The sequence below is a fragment of the Alligator mississippiensis genome, chromosome 1 (genome assembly GCF_030867095.1).
Source record: "Alligator mississippiensis isolate rAllMis1 chromosome 1, rAllMis1, whole genome shotgun sequence".
Classification (NCBI taxonomy): Eukaryota; Metazoa; Chordata; order Crocodylia; family Alligatoridae; genus Alligator; species Alligator mississippiensis.
In genome coordinates, this window is record NC_081824.1 from 422,285,274 (window position 1) to 422,305,051 (window position 19,778).

At 44.4% G+C, this 19,778-nt stretch overlaps 1 protein-coding gene across 9 annotated transcripts in view; it reads right to left on the bottom strand.

The window, feature by feature from the left end:
• Positions 1–19,778, bottom strand: part of NBEA (neurobeachin) — an 882,854-nt gene that overhangs the window by 521,639 nt on the left and 341,437 nt on the right. For 6 of the 9 annotated variants that reach the window (XM_059716302.1, XM_059716129.1, XM_059716271.1 and 3 more), the window contains exons 25-29: positions 13,584–13,607; positions 9,448–9,628; positions 5,224–5,354; positions 3,289–3,396; positions 745–913 (exon numbers count right to left, since the gene is read on the bottom strand). In XM_059716302.1, the coding sequence (XP_059572285.1) occupies positions 745–913; positions 3,289–3,396; positions 5,224–5,354; positions 9,448–9,628; positions 13,584–13,607 (613 nt within the window). The remainder of the gene's footprint in view (positions 1–744; positions 914–3,288; positions 3,397–5,223; positions 5,355–9,447; positions 9,629–13,583; positions 13,608–19,778) is intronic. The other 3 variants (XM_019498256.2, XM_059716238.1, XM_019498261.2) reach the window with 1 other exon arrangement.

Below are 19,778 nucleotides of genomic sequence, written 5' to 3' on the forward strand. Positions count from 1 at the left end.
CTTCAAGAGGAGGTTAGACGAGTATCTAGCTGGGGTCATCTAGACCCAGCACTCTTTCCTGCTTATGCAGGGGGTCGGACTTGATGATCTATTGAGGTCCCTTCCGACCCTAACATCTATGAATCTATGAATCTATGATAGCACCCCGGAAGGCTGGAACATCAGTTGCCAGTGAAAAATAAGAATTCACAAACTCAACAGGCAAAAAAGTCAATAAAGGCAACAATTCTATTATATTAGACTTCCATTGCTAGAAAGACAGCAGGACCCAAGAGAGTTAATAGTCCTTGCAATATTAGCCTTTCACAAGCCTTCTAGTTGAAACAGAAGTAACTTCAAATAGGTAAGCACCCATGGTGTTGATTACAAACTTCAGACAGCATACTGAATCACAGCAACAAATAGCAGCTCTTAGCTTTGTGCTGATAGGTTAATATCTAGTACTTTCAAACTTTTACTCCAGAGTGGCCTCTCCATTCTTCCAAATTTTATATAAATTAAAATAATGAATGTATAAAAATATAATAAGCAAATAAAAGTAAGTTAAACCTTACAAGCAGATGTAGAGAGAGTAATTTAAATCTCACTAGTGAGTCACAAATATCAAAGCAGTAGTAAATACCGTCTCATTTGTCTTAAAATCTGTATCAACATAAAACTTATTTTGTAGTCAGATATTTAGACTTCAAGAGAAGTCAACAAAATCAAGTGAAAAAAGAACAGTTGGAAAAAAACTAGACATACCTGTACTTGTTGGTGAATTTATTTCTTGTCTGATATTTCTACCTGCCTGGGTCCCAGATCTTGCTGTCTCTCGCTGAGGTTCTAGTATGTCCCGGTATTTGGAGACCATCAGCACAGAAATAAAGTAAACTACTGCCAAAGCTAAAAATTGAGCCTGTTTGCTATCATCCTGTGTTAGAGAAAAAGGAACATACCTATAATACTTAACAGTTACACAGAATGTTTAATTCATGATCATAAAAAAAACTTTACAGACTTATTCTTATCCAGTGTTGTATCTATTCGCATGTGGGTAATTAAACACAGAGAAGAAGAAACATAATTCCACCAGTATAGTCTGCATGTAGCAGGCACTGTATTTGCAGATTTGGAGCCATAAGTTCTGACTCAAAGAACTAAACAGGGAAGACAACTGTGTAGATAAATTGTCTACCACATGTTCCTCTGTGGCTATGGGGTCAAATGATCAACGACTCTGGGACTAATTAAGCTCTTAAATACGTGCAGTATAGAACAGTTAAACTGAAGTTCACAGAATTACTCCAGTGGAAAACCAAGCTGTGATGATACTCTTGGGCATTCCACCTATCACCCACCTACAGTGGAGTTTCCTTCTACTTCCCAGCCCTCCCAAAATCATACATTTTTTTCAAACATGAAAACAAAGTGAGTTTTCCCTGTTCTGGGCACTATTTTATTTTGTTGCATTTTAATTAATTTGTTCATTTATAGTAATTGGCAACCCATGCAATGCCATTAGGAAATTGTGTAAAAACAAGAAAGAATCATGCAAGGAGAACTGGAAGGAGAGAGAGGAAAGAGCAGCCCCTGGGAGACTACTATCCAAATCCAATCATGACCCTTTAGGTTAAGGATGGCCAACCTGTGGAACCACATGCCATACACATATACACAGCCAGGAATGCAACCTGGCAGCTTGAAGAGCAGTGTCTTGCCAGTAAACCTGTGCAGGGGGAAGGGGCATGGGGGCGGGAAGGGGTATAGGGGTGTGCAGATCAAGGTCCCCTTAGTGAGGGAGGGAGTGGGCCAGGGACATGTGCTGCCCAACCAGGGCAGTGAACAGGACCCCAGAGCCAGAAGTGGGATGACGCTGTGGGTGGCTCATCCAGGGGGTGTAGGGGGGTGGGGGCAGCTCCCCACCACTGCACACACCCCTGGGAGAGGTATGGAGGGCATGTGCCCCCCAAAATTTGTGTGCAGTGTGAGGGTGGGCTGCCTGCTGTGGGCTCAGGGACAGGCTGCACTCAAAATGGTTGGGGGTGGGACAGACTCAGCTGTGTGGGAGAGGCAACGGCACTGGGAAGGGTGGCTACGGGGAATTTTGGGGTGTGTATAGCCCCCCAGGACCCTCTAGGACCACCTCTGCTCAGGGTACTCTGTTCTGCTGTCTTTCCCTCAGGAGCACCCCGCTATAGGATGAGCAAGGGGCATGCAGCCAGTTCAGGGCTCTTGAGGGAAAGACAGCAGAGGAGTGCCCCAAGCAGGTGTGGTACTGGGGGGGCAGGACTTAGGGGGCTATAGTCAACTCAAAATTCCCCGTAGCCCTCCCCCATATCCACACTTCCCAGCACTGCCACCACTGCCGGCCCCATGCACTGAGCCCACCCTGTCCCCACCTGCTCTGAGCACAGCCCTAGCCCAGCCCCCACCACTGGGAAGAGGTTGGCACAGGCCCTGGCCCTGAGCATGCAGCAGGTAGCCCGCCCTCACCCCATGCACAAATCCAGGGGGGCACATGCCCCCATTACTCCCCTCCCCATCCCTGCCGTGACCCTTAGATGAGTCACCTGCAGCTCCATCGCACTTCTGGCTCAGGGTCCTAATCACCACCCTGGCTGGGCAGCACCTGCCCCTGTCCCTGCTCCACTCCCTCCTCACTGTGGAGGCCATGATTTCCCCACCATGCCCCTTCCCTGCCACAGACTTACCAGCAGGACACTGCTCTCTAAGCTGCCAGGCTGCATTCCTATAAATTACGTATTAGATCGGTACTGGCTGAGATGTCTGGTTAATAATCGGCTATCGGTATCAGCAGCTCTATTATTTTCTACCCAAGAAAATCTATGAGTAGGAAATAAGATAATCTGATGTTGGCCCTGACCCAGCCAGGCTCCCTGTACAGCTGCTCCTCGCAGATGGAGTAGCAGTGCAGTCTGAAACTTGATTCTAAGACAAGGTTTTGTATTTCTGATGATAAATAGAGGAAAGTCTTGTCTTGAAATTGAGTAAATATGGTAGTTTAGCTTATAAAGTACATTTGAAATGCATACAGCATTCTCTTTGCTGACTAAAATTACTATAATGAAAACTGCATTCCATTTTGTAAGAAAGAGGATAAGTCTACAGTATTTAGAGACCACTACACCTGAAAATTGTTATCCTTTTTTTTAATTATAAATGTTAAGTCTCCCCTGACCTATTGCACTGCAAATTTAAAACAAAAGTGTTTGGCAATTTTAGGCTTCCTTTCTAAATATTAATGACCACCTTCCTAAAAGAAAAAACACATTACAAGTTACTCACCACATCACGAAAAACAACTGCTCGCAAACGGTTAATATCGACATCCTGAAGAAGTCTATCAGGATCTTTTATGGGGGAAAGATTACCAGGAACATTTTCTAATGGTGCCTAAAAATGTAGTAGATGGCAAAAAATAAAAATAAAAACATTTTTTTTCAGAAAGATCTAAATTCAAAGAATTTGAGACACTTAATAAGCTGCATTTTTGTTCAAAATATTTCTAATGTAGTATTCAGCCACTGGACACACCAACAGATACACACACACGTGTGTGCACACACTTTAAGTATTTCTCTAATAAACTGGTACTGAAATTGTTTAGGTTCTTCATAAGCTTGTTTTAGTTCTGCTGGACAAATTCTCCTATTTCAATACATTAAACTGTGCTGATGGTATTATTTCATATGATACAAACTTTACAGTATTGTAATGGACAGTGTAAGCAAAATGTAATGCACTATAATGTAGACATGCTAACTGAATGTGAACTGCCAAACTATGCTAACTGACAGAGACCTTGGGGGCTGGGAGACAAAAGACCAAGAAAGCAGAATGCAGAAGCACAACACAGGGACCATCAGTGGAGCAGAGGGGAAACTCGTGGCTGTAGACTTCGGAAGAGTGACAGAGCCAGGACTGTTGGGCCGCAGCAGAAGAACATAAATGTGCAGACAGCAACTGAACACTCTCAGGACTAGAGGCTGGTATGGGACACGTCTGAAGGTGTGGGAGGGTACAAAGTTTTGTTGAGTGTCTGTACCTTGGTACTAGTGCATGTTATTAGTTACCTGTTCTTGAGGAAAAGCACTACAGTGTTACTGCTTGTGATCTATTATTCAGCTTCTAAGTGCGTGTACTTTAATGTTTATTTACTTGTACATGTTTATTTCTCCCTAGCCCATTGGTTTGTGACCCCAGTCCCCAGCATTTTCTGTATAAAATTGGGAAACTGTACCAGTTCCTGGGGTTGCAGGATTTATTACAGTATTATAATGAAGTATTTCTAATTCACATGAACGTTTTGAATACTGGTTTGTATGACTGAACACATCTTAGAAAAAAATCAGCCTCATTCAATTTTATACAAAAAATCATTACTATTGACTAAAAAACAGCAATATAACAGGTTTCCTTCAAATAATTAACTCTGTAGCCCACATTATTAATACATGAAAGCATTTTCTTTTTTTCTTTACAGGATTTGCCTTGTTTTAAGAAATAATATGGTAATATTCGGAGTAAATACATTTAAGGTTACAGAGATTATCTGAACAGGTATTTCGGGGAAATAAAATATATTGTGGAGACAACAATGTGAATACAATGATGAAAAAATGAATTCCAAAGCATCGTATTCAGACCTGGAAGGTTCTAGTTTCTCTCAATTTAGTTTTCTGGCACTTTAGCCTTCAGAAGTTGTGAACAAACTAACAAATTCAAAAACAATCAATAAAATGACAACACAAGTGATCTTAAGCTGTAACTGAAGAGTAAGCAATTGTACATCCTATTCCTTGAGTCAAAACTGCAGAGAGCAACCTGTGACAAATGTACAGAACCCTACTGAAGTTATCAGAGCTCAATATTTCACCCATAATTATCTGATTGCAAGATATGATCATGCATCGCGGAGGCATTAGAGATAAAAAAGAAAGTATGGACTAATCAACTACCAACAAGATGGAGGTTGGGAGATGCATCTGATCTTTGAAACAGTACAAATATTTAAAAAAAGCTCTGCAAATCGTATCCAATCATACTGTTCACTATTTTCTTTTTTTAGCTTCTCTTATTTGAAATAAGAATGACAACATTCTCTTTTTAAGCCTATACATGGCTGACAATTCAGTGTCTGCTTAAACTCTAAAGAAATAATTCCTCCTCCTATTAAGCTATACTACAATTTACAAAGTAAAACAAAAAACATTAGATTACCTTGGTTGTTGCAGTTGCCGTCACACCCTGAAGAGTTTCCTGAGTTTTACTGCTCATAAGTGAAGACTTGTTCACTCTCTCCCTCTGTCTTTGTCGGCATTCTAAGCAATTTCTCACAGCAACACAACAAACTGAAAAAATAAACACGTATGAGTGTTTTGCCATAATGATGATCAGAATATTAAATTGCTAAGGAATGCTTAGCTATAATTAAATGAAAAAATCTCTATGTTCTAATGATGACTGATAAAACATCAATGTCACATCCCACATTCTAGTCTGGGAACTCTAGTCTAGGGAAATATTATGGTGACTCTTCCAGTCTCACAATATTTTCAGTTGAGCAGATTCTTACATTATATGCCTGGACTCAAAAATATACCAAAATCTAAAGAGAGGGGCTGTTCCCCTGAACTGGAATTCTCAGATCTCTACTGCTCTACCTTTTTGGAGCACATTCCTTACGGCTGTGGGAATAGAAAACAAAGGGTAGGTACAAATAGCCACTTTTCATCATCTTGGAAATCAGCAGAGGAATGCCACAAGATCCTCTACTAGGATTGGTGTAATTTAATAATTATCAAGGATCTGTCAAAAGTTATTGATAACAAAAGTTATTCAAGGCCCAAGAAGACTGTGAAAAATTGCAGAGGGACGTAACCAAAATAGATGAATGAGCAACATGATGGCAGATAACATTCAAAGCTTACAAACACAGAGAGATGCACATCAGGCAAAACAGGCTGAAATAGTTTTGCTGTTTTGCAGATCCTAAGCTAACTACTATCTTAGGAAAATGACAGCTCAATAAATTTCTGCTCAGTGCACAAGCGCAGACAGAAAAGTGAACACAATAGTATAATATTTAAGAAACAGAATCGAAAAATATTTAATGCCATTTATATAAATCACTGATACATCTCACGAGTCCCCATCTCAAAAAGTATAAAGCAGAAATAAAGGGCTTCAGGAACAAGTGATAAAACCAATCAGGGTAACAGGAAAATGCTTACATGGAAGAAAGACTGAAAAGGTAGGATTTTTACTATCTACTTTTAACTACAGTTTTCTTTTCTGGGGAAAGAGGAATGAGGGCATGCTTCTTTTTTTTCTCACTTTTTAATCAGTTTTCCTTATTCTACACCAGAACACCTAGTCACGATATGCCCAAAGAGAGTTCCCATGGAATTTCCTTCCATGTTGGAAGTATGATCCAACTGTAGGACATTAAGGAGAATTAAAATGGGAAACAGACTGCTACCTGTAGCTCTATTATCTAATTAGCTACCTGCAGCTGCTATTGTGCCTATCTTTTTGTAGAGCTTAGTCTTTGGTATTAAGGCTGGTAGCAGATATAGCTATCTATTCTCAGTATCTTCCAATTCAGAATACAGTCTAATAAATAGAATTAGAATAAAGGTGTACAAGTTTGACTCTGCAGAGGAAGGAAGTGAGGACTTTATTAATGGAATATCCCTTGGCAAGAATTCCCTTTGGAAACCACTATATTTGAGAAAATATATTACAAATTATAAAAACAAACTAGAAGATTGTGGAGAATTAATTAAAGATGGTGGAACCACTCTCCTGAAATGAACGGACTTAACTCCTATAGGCTAGGGACAGAAGTTACACAAACTGGTTTAAGTGATCAGAAACCGGTTTAAACATGTAACGGAACAGAAGTTCAGTGCACATACACCGCTTTAAAAATGACCAAAACTAGTTTAAGATAAACCTGAATGTAGTATCAGACTTAACTGGCTTAAGCCAAACTGGTTTAAGAAACTTCTGTCCCAGACCCCTTCCAGATTTAAGTCAACTCACAGCCCCCCGCAGCCCTTGCCTGGGCTGTGCTGTCCGCTCCAGCAGAGCAGGATTGGAGCAGCTCCTCTGCTGCCCAACCAGAGCACTATTACTGTTCCACTGGCTGAGAAGGTGGGTGGGGTTAGTGGGGAGGGGTTACCCTGCTTGAGACTGCAGCCTCTGCCAGGCTTCCCCCACCTCTTCGGGTGCAGGGGGCATGGCCACACCCCAGGACAGCCCCCTGAGGTGAAGTGGAGAGGAAGGGGGAATTAATCCTCCCTCTCTCCCCTCTCCCTCCAGCACAGGACCCTAGCTGGGGTTTACCTGCAGCCCTGCCAGGATTTTCCCTCCAGCTCACAGCTTGAGTGGCAGGGGAGAGGGTGTGGCCATATGCTGGACCTAGGCCAGCCCCCTGAGGTGAAGTGAGGGGAGGAAGGGTGGGATTTAACCACCCTCCCTACCTTCTCCCACTGGCACAGGACCCCAGCCTGGGTATGCCTGGCAGGGGCACAGGAGGACACTTGAACATGGAATGGGAAAAAGCCTGGCAGGGCTGCTGCATCCCTGCCAGGCAGACCCCCACTGAAGCCCATGCCAGTGGAAGAGGGAAGGGTGGGGGATTTAAAACCCCCTCCTTCCCTCCTTCAGGGTGCCAGGCCACAGCCTGCATCTGACCATGCCCCCCACTGCTCACTGAGTGAGTGGGGAAGAACCTGACAGGGGCTGCTTCTTCCCCCTCCAGGCACATCCTAGCTGGGGACCATGCAAGCCAGGGGTACCCAGTGGCCTGCCGGGGTCTAGCCATGACCCCTCCCCCCCCCCAGCTCGAGTAGGGCTGGGGAATCTGGAGGGCTTCTCTCCCAGCATCCCTCTAGCCTTCCTGCCACTGCCAAAGGGAAGGGAGGGCTTGCTCTAGTACCTTGCAGCTTCTAGCCTGAGCCACTGCAGGCAGGTGGCTGCATTTCCAGAGTCAAAAGTGAACACCTATTCACTTGCTTCCTGGTTCAATGTAGGCAGTTTAGAATACACCTGCAAAGATTGAATCGATTCAGGCTTGGGCTTTTTGAATCTCTGTACTTAGCCACAAAGAAGGAATATGACTGAGTGGAGTTGAATGGAATTCTTTATAGTGGCTGTATATATTTCAGACCTGAAAATATCAATTTAGCTTGCTATGGATTTGTGACCAATGTAGGAATAAAGCACCCCAACAAATAAGCACTGTGGGCATGTGTAGATGAAACAGGGGCACTAAATTGAAGCAGTGGGTTTTAAAAAACACTGCTTCAATTTAGGGCTGATTAAACCTACGTATCGTGCACACACCCTGCTGACTTACCTGCTTCTTTGGAGGGGAGGGGAGGGCGAGTTACCAGTGGGTGGAGTGGTTCCTGGGCCACGGGGGGAGGGGCTGGTGCTTCCCTCTGTGGCAACGGCACCCCAAGTCATTTAAGGCGCATTACGCCACCAAACTTCCTACAGCGGCTAGAATGAATGTGCAGTACGCTGACAAGGCATGCAAGTATCGACATCATTATAGTGATGCAAAACCATTTAGCCCGCTTTAAAGTGTCGTGCACACACGTCTTTCATTTTGTCTATGCACAGCCTGTGATAAGGCTTTATTGAATCCATATTCTGGTTTTAAAGTAAAATCAAAGGACATCAAGGCATGGCTTTATGTTTTATTGAGGTTCTGCAGCTGCCAAATGAACTGCAGAAACTGCTCCATGCCACTGAATCTGGGTTTCCCAGGTGGATTTCATTAGAAAAGTTATTTTAACAATCCTAATATCTAAAATCATCTGAATATAAACAGCACTATATCAGTTTACAGACAGCATGAAAGTAACAGAAAAGGTAGAATAAAAGTGATGCTACAGTGAAGCTAACAGACAATATTTGCAAGATCTGCAGCCAACAGCAGCAGGAAAGATAATAAGGCACTATTCTTGACAGCCTTGAAATGGAACTGCAAGTGTGTAAGGATACATTAAATTATCACACTTTTCTAGATGATTTTTAAACTGATGGAGCCAAGGTGTGTTCTCCCAAGAGAGATTTACAGAGACAGTTCTTAGAGAACCAAAGGCATTGATGAAAACTTTTAACAACATAAGTGCACTAAAATCAGTGTTTGAGGATGGGAAACAATAATATTTTTCCTCTCACTAATTTCTGTTAGATTACACTATGATTTACAATTTGCAGTTCATAAGTAACTAACAACAACTTTAAGCTTGGATGTATAATCCAGCTCTTTCTGTGTCCCAAAAAATTTTGGAGTATTGTATCAATCCCATCAGAGTTAGAACTAAACCAATTTCTACTTGCATTACCATTCACTGTAGTTTTAGCTCACTGATCTGTAAGTAATTATTTAATGCACACTGTCTGTGTTGTGCTGGAGAGACTTACCAAGCCTTAGGCACTGCCGCATTAAGCCTCCAGATGACATATTTTTTTCAGCTTCAATCTCACTAAAATTTAGGGAACTGGCAAATACCAGTACATCAACCATAGCCATCAGTCGGCTGAGGAAAGTTACGGCTGTCTCTGCTGACATTCCTTGCGTCACTTCGATATTTTCTAATTCAGTCTTTAAGAGAAAACAATTGTGTTAAATTTAGCAGACTAAAACTTACATATGCATGTAATCTATACATGTTCCTTTCTACAATTAATTATAAATGCATAAATGAAAAAAATTACAAAAGTTACTTTGTGTAATTTTCATCAATGTAAATGACCTGAGTGTAACTTAATGTAAATTAAAACAACAGATAGTACAAAAATGGAGAGTAAAAAGGATGAATTCAGGCTTGCATGCTATGATAGATATTATAAGATCTAATATCATTGAAAAAAGTACTAGTATTTACATAAGACTGAATTTTGGCCCAGCTACTGCTGCACTGCAAGACATTAGGGGATCCACACTTCTTTATGTTTCTGAACAGGGTATATGTATCCCTAGGTAGCACAGGAAGGTCATACACTCTGCAGAGTTGGTACATGTCCCACTACCCCTTCCCCCTCCCCCCAAACAGGTAAGTAGGAGGAGTGGAACAAAATGGAAAGTGAATAGGGCCTTGGCTCTACATAGATTGACTGGTCTACTAGAACAATGTATGTTGGGCATAAAGCTAGCATAGTTTATGCCCTCAATGGGTCAAGAGAGAATGCAGTTTACTTTCTCCTTCCTGCTCTAGCGAAGGAATAAACTGTGCCAAATTCGTACCTGATGCAACATATATGCCATATGGGGTAATGGTTTTCCTTTACTCTGGGGCAATGTTGCATTGCCACAAACTGAGCTCACAGCAAAACTAAGAATAAGCCTATCGTTATTTCTGAAATGTAAAAGAGGATTATGATTTAGGGTAACATTTTCAGAAAGTGGCATACACATTAGGTGACATTTTGGGATTCAAATGCCATAGAAAGGCATCTACTTATGCCAGGGCACCTACATCACATTGACAGCAGTGCTGATTTCAACACAAAATGTGGAGTAGCACAGCACTGCACAGTCACTCCCAAAAAGTGATGCCCACCTGTTGTGCAACAGCCCAACAGCAACCACCACCACCCAGGACCACCTGCTCTAGGCTCTCCATAACCTGAGGGGACTAAATCTCACACTCTCAACTTCCCAGCAGTGTCTCACCCTTCCAATAAAGGCACGAAGCTAGAAGCGCTAGGAATTTTTGGACCAGAGAGAGATCAAGCAAGAGGGAACACAAATTTATCAACCATTGGTAAGGGCATTCTCAAGAAGGAAAGTGGTAACCCAAATTCTGAGTCCTCCTACAAGGCCTATTTATGCCTTTTACATTAGACAGCCATTGCTTAAAATACAGAAATAACCCTGGCAGCATGTATTGCATATTAGTTGTTCAATCTGAAATTATTCTGAACACATGCACAAGCATAAGGCAAGATGCCAAGGCAAATTTACAGGACGAGAAGGAGACACTTAGGGTTTGTACAGGGTTTCAGGCAGGTTAGATCAAGTTAAAAATGAACACCAGATCTAAGGTAAGTCAGGATAGGGGAGCTAGCAGTGGAGCTCAGTATCACCAGGGGAGCTAGCAGAGTTGGTGTGGTCCAGGAGGGTTGGGAGGATCAGGAGAGACAAGTGGGTCTGTGGCGGCGGTTGGTGGGGTGTGGAACGGTTTGGCAGGATTTGCGGGGCTGAGCTGAATCAGGGGGCTATCAAGAATGTAGGGAAATTGGCAAGCTAGCAGGGTCCACAGGGGGCTTGGGAGGGGCTAGCAGAGTTGATAGGGGGGATTGAGGGGGATCAGGAGGGCTAGTGGGGTCTGAAGGGGGGAGCTGCTGGGGTCTAGGGTGGTTTGCCAGGAGCAGGGGGGCAAGCGGGGTCTGCTGGGGGGAAGGGGAAGGAGGTTTGGTGGGATTGGAGAGGTTCTCCGACCTGCCAAGCACCCTCCCACACAACCCGGCCCTGCCCTGATACCAGCAAACTGTCCCTGTTCCCTCAAACTGCTCCCAGAACCAGTTTTACTGGTGTTCACTGGTCCCAGAAGCCTGACTGAAGTAAGTTGGGGGAGGGGCAGGTAGACTGAGGGGAGCTAGTGGCTCCATGGTGAAGGGGTTGGTGGGACATGTTGGCTCTCTCTTGCCGAGACCAGAGGCTATTTTTAGCCACCAATCCTCCCTGCCAACAAACACCCATGCATCCAGTCCACCCCTCTCCCCACCCTGACTTACTTCCTCAGCTCCTGGCACCAGTGAATGATAGTAAAACTGGCATTGAGAGCAGCTTGCAGGATGGGAGTTTAGTAGGCACTTGGGCAAGGGGTTTGTGTTCATCTGGGGGTGGGGCAAAGGGTCAGGGGGGGAAAAACAGCATAATGCTGGGGTAAGTAGGAAAAGTGCAGCCCCAGGGCTGGGACCAGCGGCTGGGCTTTCCCAGCCCTGGGGCTGCACTGGGAACTGTACAGAAGTTCAGTTAGATTGTTCTTGCTGGACCTGATCTAAATTAGACTACCTCCAAGGTAGGATTAAATTAAACTGGGTCGGCCATTTTTTGACCAATCTAATCTTTCTGAATTTCTGTATAGTTCACACTTAGATTGACCTAAGGGATCTAAGGGCAAGGTTCACACCTGGATGAATGAATTTAGATCAGGTAGCCATTTTTAACACAATCTAGCCTTCCCGTGTATCTGTACCTAGCCTTAATGAATTAGGATCCAAGGTGGTTTTGCACTTGTTGAGCTGGAGCTATTTTGTAAGTTTGGCACCTATAAGAACAATTTGGATTTTGTCTTTAGGCATTAAAGATCATCATTTTAAAACTCATTTAGGTGCATAAAGGTGCAGATAGGTCCAGAGTGGTATTTACAAAAGCAAGGCATTCAGGTGTCTACACCTTCCTGATATCAATCAGAGGAGACAGTCACCTAGGTGTTTTCACAAATCCCACCAGGTACTTATTTACATCCTCAAGAACCTAAACACTTTCACAAACTGTGCCTATAAGGGCTTAAGTCTCACTTATTGCCATCAAGAATTAAGTTCCTAAGTCCCTTCTGAAAATGAGTCAGATGGTTTTGAAATTTTTATCATTTTAATAAGTGGCTCTAGGCAAGATAGTTTTTCCTAATAGATAATAAAAAGAGCAGAGAAAAAATTGAAATAATCTGCTGAGAATTCAATGTCCTCAGTCAGTAACAATTTGTTGAAATAATGGCTGAAGTTAAAAACAGTGCAAATCATGCAAAACAATCTTAAGAGAGTAACTGCTCTGACACACAAAAGGTATAAGGTGAATCTATGATCATACTGGTAGATAACATTGCATTTTGTTTCTCTTAAGAGCAAAGTATATCAGTAATACAGGTATTCTATGGAGGTTGTCACCTTTTAGAATCTGTGCGGTAAGAAAAAGTAAATGGCATTATGAACATTAACCCTCTGAAGGACTGTCACTAGCACTGCATTCCTCTAGAAAGTTCTCTCTGACATTCTGTCATTTTTCTGTTACAGCTCTCTTGTCACAATAAAACACTACTTGCATCTTTTCATAAAGGTCTGATAAACTGTTTATAAAATCACTTAGACATATTTAAATTGAAGAAGCCACATCAGGGTACGGCTCAGTAGACTGCTAGCATAAGTCTCAAGTAGCTTAAAGGAACTTGTTTTGGGATTCTTGCTTGAAAATACACTTGAGATGTGCTCTGGTATTTTACTAATATACTTATTATGCAAACTTCTTTAAGAAGAACAAAATTCCCAGACACGTTCACAGTTTGAACTAGGTTGGATTTTTACTACTGAATAACATGTCTGCCCTTTAAACTGGATCATGGACTTGACAAACTAAGATTGGTACTTTAGAATAAGCAATATAATATCTGTCAATATATTAACTGATCATAAAAAAGTCTTAGGAAAAATCATAAATTCACCTGAAATGTATCTTAGCACATCCTGGTGAATATTATGAAAAAAAAAGTTTAAAGGGCAAAAAGCTAAATTATCAAAATAAGAAACTTTTGAAAATGAAAAAAACTGAAACTTACAGCATTAATACTAACCTTAGAACCCTGGACATGCAACAGACAAAACAGACAACAGATCACAACAATAAAAGAAAAAGAAAATTATTAAAGTCAACAGAAAATACAATGTAAAATTTAAACAAAGTAATTTGCTGCAATCATATATTCATTTGATTGATCTATAAATACAATAAAATAAGCATTTCCGCTTAAGTCACCACTTGTAAAAAAAAAAATCCTTAAAAAAACCTAAAGCTCAGTAAACCCTGTACTTCACATAATTATACAATTCATACAAAATGTTGATCCATCCAAACCCAAAATATATATTTTATGTAATATATGGACAAAATGAAAAATATACCAGTAATTTATATATATAAGGTAGTATTTTACTGATTATATGAACTGTATGAGTAAAAAAAGATAATTGCATAAATTGGTTGAAATGGAACAAGCTAAGTTTCAAATCATGAATGTGGCGGCTATATTTAAAGCCAAACATGCTTAACACTGTTTAATAAATAAACTATTTAAATTAGTTAATAAAATATAAATAAAAAAGCCTCAATTCTTTAAGTGTAAAGCTTATTGTATTGAAAAAGATGTGTTATGCTGTTACTTGCATGAAAACTGTTTATATTTTTCAAACCAAATTCCAAGCCAGGATAAAAACTTGAATGTTTTTGAACCACTAGGGAAACTTCAAGGCTTTTGAAACTCAGGTAAACCCTAAGGCAGGGGCAGGCAATTATTTTGGGCAGAGGGTCGTGTACTGAGTTTTGGCAAGCCACCGAGGCAGCCAGGGGCAGATTAATATGTATTTTCTAAATTTTTTAGGGGCCCTGTGGGCCAGACAGAATGGTTTGGTGGGCTGCATTTTCCCCACCCCTGCTAAGCAGCCTGAGGTTACTCAGAAACTCCAATTTTAGCCATTCCACCAGGCTTCATACTTTAAGACAGCATTACTTTTTCTCTACAAGAACTTTCATACCCCACAACTACTCTAAGCTATATTCTTTTTGCTGTCAGGAGCTATGTTTTCAAAATATACTAGTGATTTCTGGGTCATTCTATAGTTTGGGTGCCCAAAACATCATATCTAAATGAAGACTGATTTCCAAGAGTGAGTGCTCAGCAAGTTGGAGGACACAAAACCCCATGTGATTTTTATGAAGTTAGCTCTTCAATCTCTTGGAAAGCAGGAGAAAAAATACAGGTTAAGCAAACAGTTGTCTGGGATGATTCAGACAGGGAGGATCCTTGCTTGAGCAGGGCGTTGGATGAGATGACCTCCTAAAGTCACCTACAGTTCTATTTTTCTATGATTCTATGACCACTGGACCTCAAACACTGAAAATAACTGAAGGTACAGATGAAAATGAAATCTCCAATTAACCGTTTATAACCAGGGATAACTGGTTTACTAGGGGCAGTGGCTAAGCAGTTAAATTGTCTCATACAGCTCTGTAGTGACTATCCAAGCCTTGCTCCAAACTCATGTCAAAGGCAAACTCCATCCAATCTGTCTGTAAAACAGACACCTGGTCATTCAAACTGGAGAACAAAAGGCAGCTAAGTGTTATGCTTGCCCCATCATTCCCTTATGTGCCACTGTTACAAAATCTGCTGTGCCTTAATCACACAAGTCAGACAAGCTGCATAAAGGACAGACCTTTGACAGCATTGTCTCAGATTCCACAGTACTGTATGCAATAAAATTGCAAAACACAAATTATCTCCAGGTATGAAAGTAGAAATCTAAATGTTAATTGACCAATTTTAATGACTACGTCAAGACAGCCTAAGCTGAACAAAAGTGCCACTTCCCACACCCCAGGCAGGCACTTGGTCTCCAAGGCTAGTGACAGACATTCAAAAAGCCAGAGCCTGAATTGATTCACTCTTTGCAGGTGAGTCTAACCTGCCTAGATTGAACCAATTTGCAAGTGAATAGACATTCACAAAATGCAGGCACATGCATGGACTAGCTCAGGCCAGGAGTCAGGGAGAGCTAGAGCAGCCCTTGGCGGCAGGGAAGCTGTGTTGGGGGGAGCGTGGCCAGCCCTGGCGCTAGCCTGGAGTGAACTGGCCAGGTAGGCAGTTTAATTCCTCCCTCCCTGCCCCACTGGCATGGACCCATGCCAGGGTCCACCCAGCACTCCCCCCTCACTGCTGCAGCGGCAGGCTGTGGCCAAACTCCAGGCAGCATGGTTCATGAGGCAGAGGAAGAAGAGATGGGGTTTATTCTCCTCTCTACCCCCACTGTCCCCAATGGACCATAGTGGGTCTGATTGCCCAAAACCCTGCCCCTGCTCATTCCCTGCGCAGAGGAAGCAGTGGAATAAGCCCTATTCTGCCTCCTCATCTAAGGGGCCCTGCAAGCCAGCCTCTGGCTGGGCCCCTGCTCCTGCAGCTGGAGCAGCGAGGGGGCAGGGCCCTGGCAGGGCAGCAGCCCCCTGTGCTGGTGTCTGGGGAGCATGAACCTCTTCCCAGTAGGGGGACCGCAACCAGGCACAGAGCTGCTGCAGGCTACATGGGGTGGGCAGTGGCACCAGGGCTCAGAGGGGACCATAGCCCTCCAAGCCCTCCCCAGCACTGCCACTGCTCACTGGCACAGTCTGCAGCAGCTTTTCCCACCTCACTCCTGCCCCCAGCACTGCCCCCCACATCAGGAAGAGGCTTGCACTCTGGGATACCATGACAGGGGCTCCAGCCCCCATCAGGGTTGCTCCCCCAAAGCTACTCCAGGGGCAGGGGTGGAGCTAGCAGGGGCCCTTAGGCAAGGGGGTAGGAGGGGGGTTATTCCCTGCTATGCCTCTGGGGGACTGCAGAGGGGTCTGCTCACCCTGACTGCTGCTGTCACTTGCTCCAGGGAGCGAGTGATGGGACAAGCCCCCTCTGGTCCCCTCAGCCACAGCTGGAAGAATAAAGCCCCCTCCCTGACCCCCTCACCTGAGGGACCCTGCTGGCTGGCCTCTGGCCCTGCCCCCACCCCTGGAGTGGCAAGGGGGAGAGACCTGATGGGGGCTACAGCCCCTGTCAACGTGTCTTCGAGTGTGAGACTCTTCTTGGTAGTGGGGTACGCTGTGGGCAGGGGTGGGGGCAAGTTGGGGGAAGCTGCTGCGGACTGTGGCAGGCAAGTGGCGGTGGCACAGGGGGCTTGGGGGCCTATGGCCGCCTCCAACTCACAGTGCTGTTGACCGCCTGATGCAGTCTGACCCCTACTCACAGCCCCCCACACCCGGAGCATACTCGCACTCCCCAGACACCAGCACAGAGGCAGTTGCCCCATCAGTGCCCTGTCCCCTCGCTGCTCCAGTACCAGGGGTGGGGGCCCATCCAGAGGCGAGACTGCAGCACCCCTTAGGTGAGGGGGCAGAGAGAGGGGTTAGTCCCCCCTCCCTCCATTGTCTAGCGAAGGGGGCAGGAGGGGACTTATCCTGCTGCTTGACCCATGTAGGGAGCAAGCAGAGGCAGGGGCTGGGGTGCCCCAGGGACAGTGGGAATAGAGTGGGGAATAAACCCCCTCCCTGTCCCCTCTGCTCAGGGGCCATGCATCAGCAAAGGGGAAGTGCTAGATGGACCCCAGCTCAGGTCTGTGCTGGTGGGACAGGGAGGGGGAAATTACAAACCTGGAACAGCCAGCAAAGGAATGCAGGTGTACTTCAGTGGGACAGGAGAGGGAGAGAGGGGAATAAACCTCTTCCCTGCTCCCTTCTGGGGCCAGTGTCTGGCCAGGCCCACAGGCAGCAGAGGGGCAGGACCAGCCCTGCTCTGCTGGAGCAGACAGCACAGCTCAGACAGCATGCCAGGATACTGGGGGATTCAAGTTTAACTTAAACCAGGAAGGGGGCTGGGACATAAGTTGCATAAACCAGTTTGAGCTCAATCACTTAAGTCTGATGCTACATTCAAGCAGGTTTATCTCAAACTGGTTTTGGCCATTTTGAAACTGGTTTGTGTGTACTGAACTTATGTTCTGTTACAGGTTTAACTCACTTTCTGATCACTTAAACCAGTTTGTATATCTGTCCCTAGCCCAAATCTTATCTAATATCTCTTTCTACAATTTACTTGTGCCAATGTAAGATATTTTGATGCTAACATCTTTGAGATGGCAACTGTGTTTGTAATACCAAAGTACCTACTCCAGCAGAAAATGAAGGAAGTCTGAAATCAACAGGTTTTTTTTTCCCCCCTTTAAGGTAGAAAACGGAGTTTAGCCATCCTTTCACTCAGGCTAGCCATCAGGAATGGGCTTGATCTTAGAACCATTTCTGGGACCCACTCATGTTTCAATCTTTTTAGATTTTGCATGCAAGAGGTGAATGAAATTATTGATCTAAAACAGTAAATGGCAGTAAACTCCTTTTGATTTCAATAGGAACAGAGTTTCTCCTAGGTCCTATAAAGCCATATCAGATTTTCAAAGCTAAATATTTTTTTCCCTTACTCCACAACTTACTCACAATGGGAAAGATCACCAAAGATGAATATACCTCCTCTGCTCGTGCTTGTAGGGAGGCAGTTAGATGGGCCAAAGCTACCATGGAGCTGAGGATGGCAACCCAAGTAAAAGACAACAAGAAATTGTTTTTTAGATATATAGGGAGTAAAAGGAAGGCCCAGGGAGGAATAGGACCCCTGCTAAATGAGCAGAAACAATTGGTGACGGACAGGGGGGACAAGGCTGAACTCCTCAATGAGTTCTTTGCCTCAGTGTTCCTAAGTGAGCGGCACGACAAGTCTCTCACTGGGGTTGTAGAGAGGCAGCAGCAAGGTGCCAGACTTCCATACATAGACCCTGAAATGGTGCAGAGTCATTTGGAAGAACTGGATGCCTTTAAGTCGGCAGGCCCGGATGATCTCCATCCGAGGGTGCTGAAGGCACTGGCCGACATCATTGCAGAGCCACTGGCAGGAATATTTGAAAGCTTGTGGCGCACGGGCCAAGTCCCGGAGGACTGGAAAAGGGCCAACGTGGTCCCCATTTTCAAAAAGGGGAGGAAGGAGGACCCGGGCAACTATAGGCCAGTCAGTCTTACCTCCATCCTTGGCAAAGTCTTTGAAAAAATTATCAAGGCTCACATTTGTGAGAGCCCGGCAGGACAAATTATGCTGAGGGGAAATCAGCACGGGTTCATGGCAGGCAGATCGTGCCTGACCAATCTAGTTTCTTTTTATGACCAGGTTACGAAACGCCTGGACACAGGAGGAGGGGTGGATGTCGTATACTTAGACTTCAGGAAGGCATTCGATACGGTATCCCACCCCATACTGGTGAACACGTTAAGAGGCTGTGACTTGGATGACTGCACAGTCCAGTGGGTGGCGAATTGGCTGGAGGGTCGCACCCAGAGAGTCGTGGTGGATGGGTGGGTCTCGACCTGGAAGGGTGTGGGCAGTGGGGTCCCGCAGGGCTCGGTCCTTGGACCGATACTCTTTAATGTCTTCATCAGTGACTTGGACGAGGGAGTCAAATGTAACTCTGTCCAAGTTTGCAGATGACACAAAGCTATGGGGAGAAGTGGACACGCCGGAGGGCAGGGAACAGCTGCAAGCAGATCTGGACAGGTTGGACAAGTGGGCAGAAAACAACAGAATGCAGTTCAACAAGGAGAAATGCAAAGTGCTGCACCTAGGGAAGAAAAATGTCCAGCACACCTACAGCCTAGGGAATGACCTGCTGGGTGGCACGGAAGTGGAAAGGGATCTTGGAGTTCTAGTGGACTCCAAGATGAACATGAGTCGGCAGTGTGACGAAGCCATCAAAAAAGCCAATGGCACTTTATCGTGCATCAGCAGATGCATGACGAATAGGTCCAAGGAGGTGATACTTCCCCTCTATCGGGCACTGGTCAGACCGCAGTTGGAGTACTGCATGCAATTCTGGGCGCCGCCATTCAAGAGGGATGCGGATAACCTGGAGAGGGTCCAGAGAAGGGCCACTCGTATGGTTAAGGGCCTGCAGACCAAGCCCTACGAGGAGAGACTAGAGAAACTGGATCTTTTCAGCCTCCGCAAGAGAAGGTTGAGAGGCGACCTTGTGGCTGCCTATAAGTTCATCACGGGGGCACAGAAGGGAATTGGTGAGTATTTATTCACCAAGGCGCCCCCAGGGGTTACAAGAAACAATGGCCACAAGCTAGCAGAGAGCAGATTTAGATTGGACATTAGGAAGAACTTCTTCACAGTTCGAGTGGCCAGGGTCTG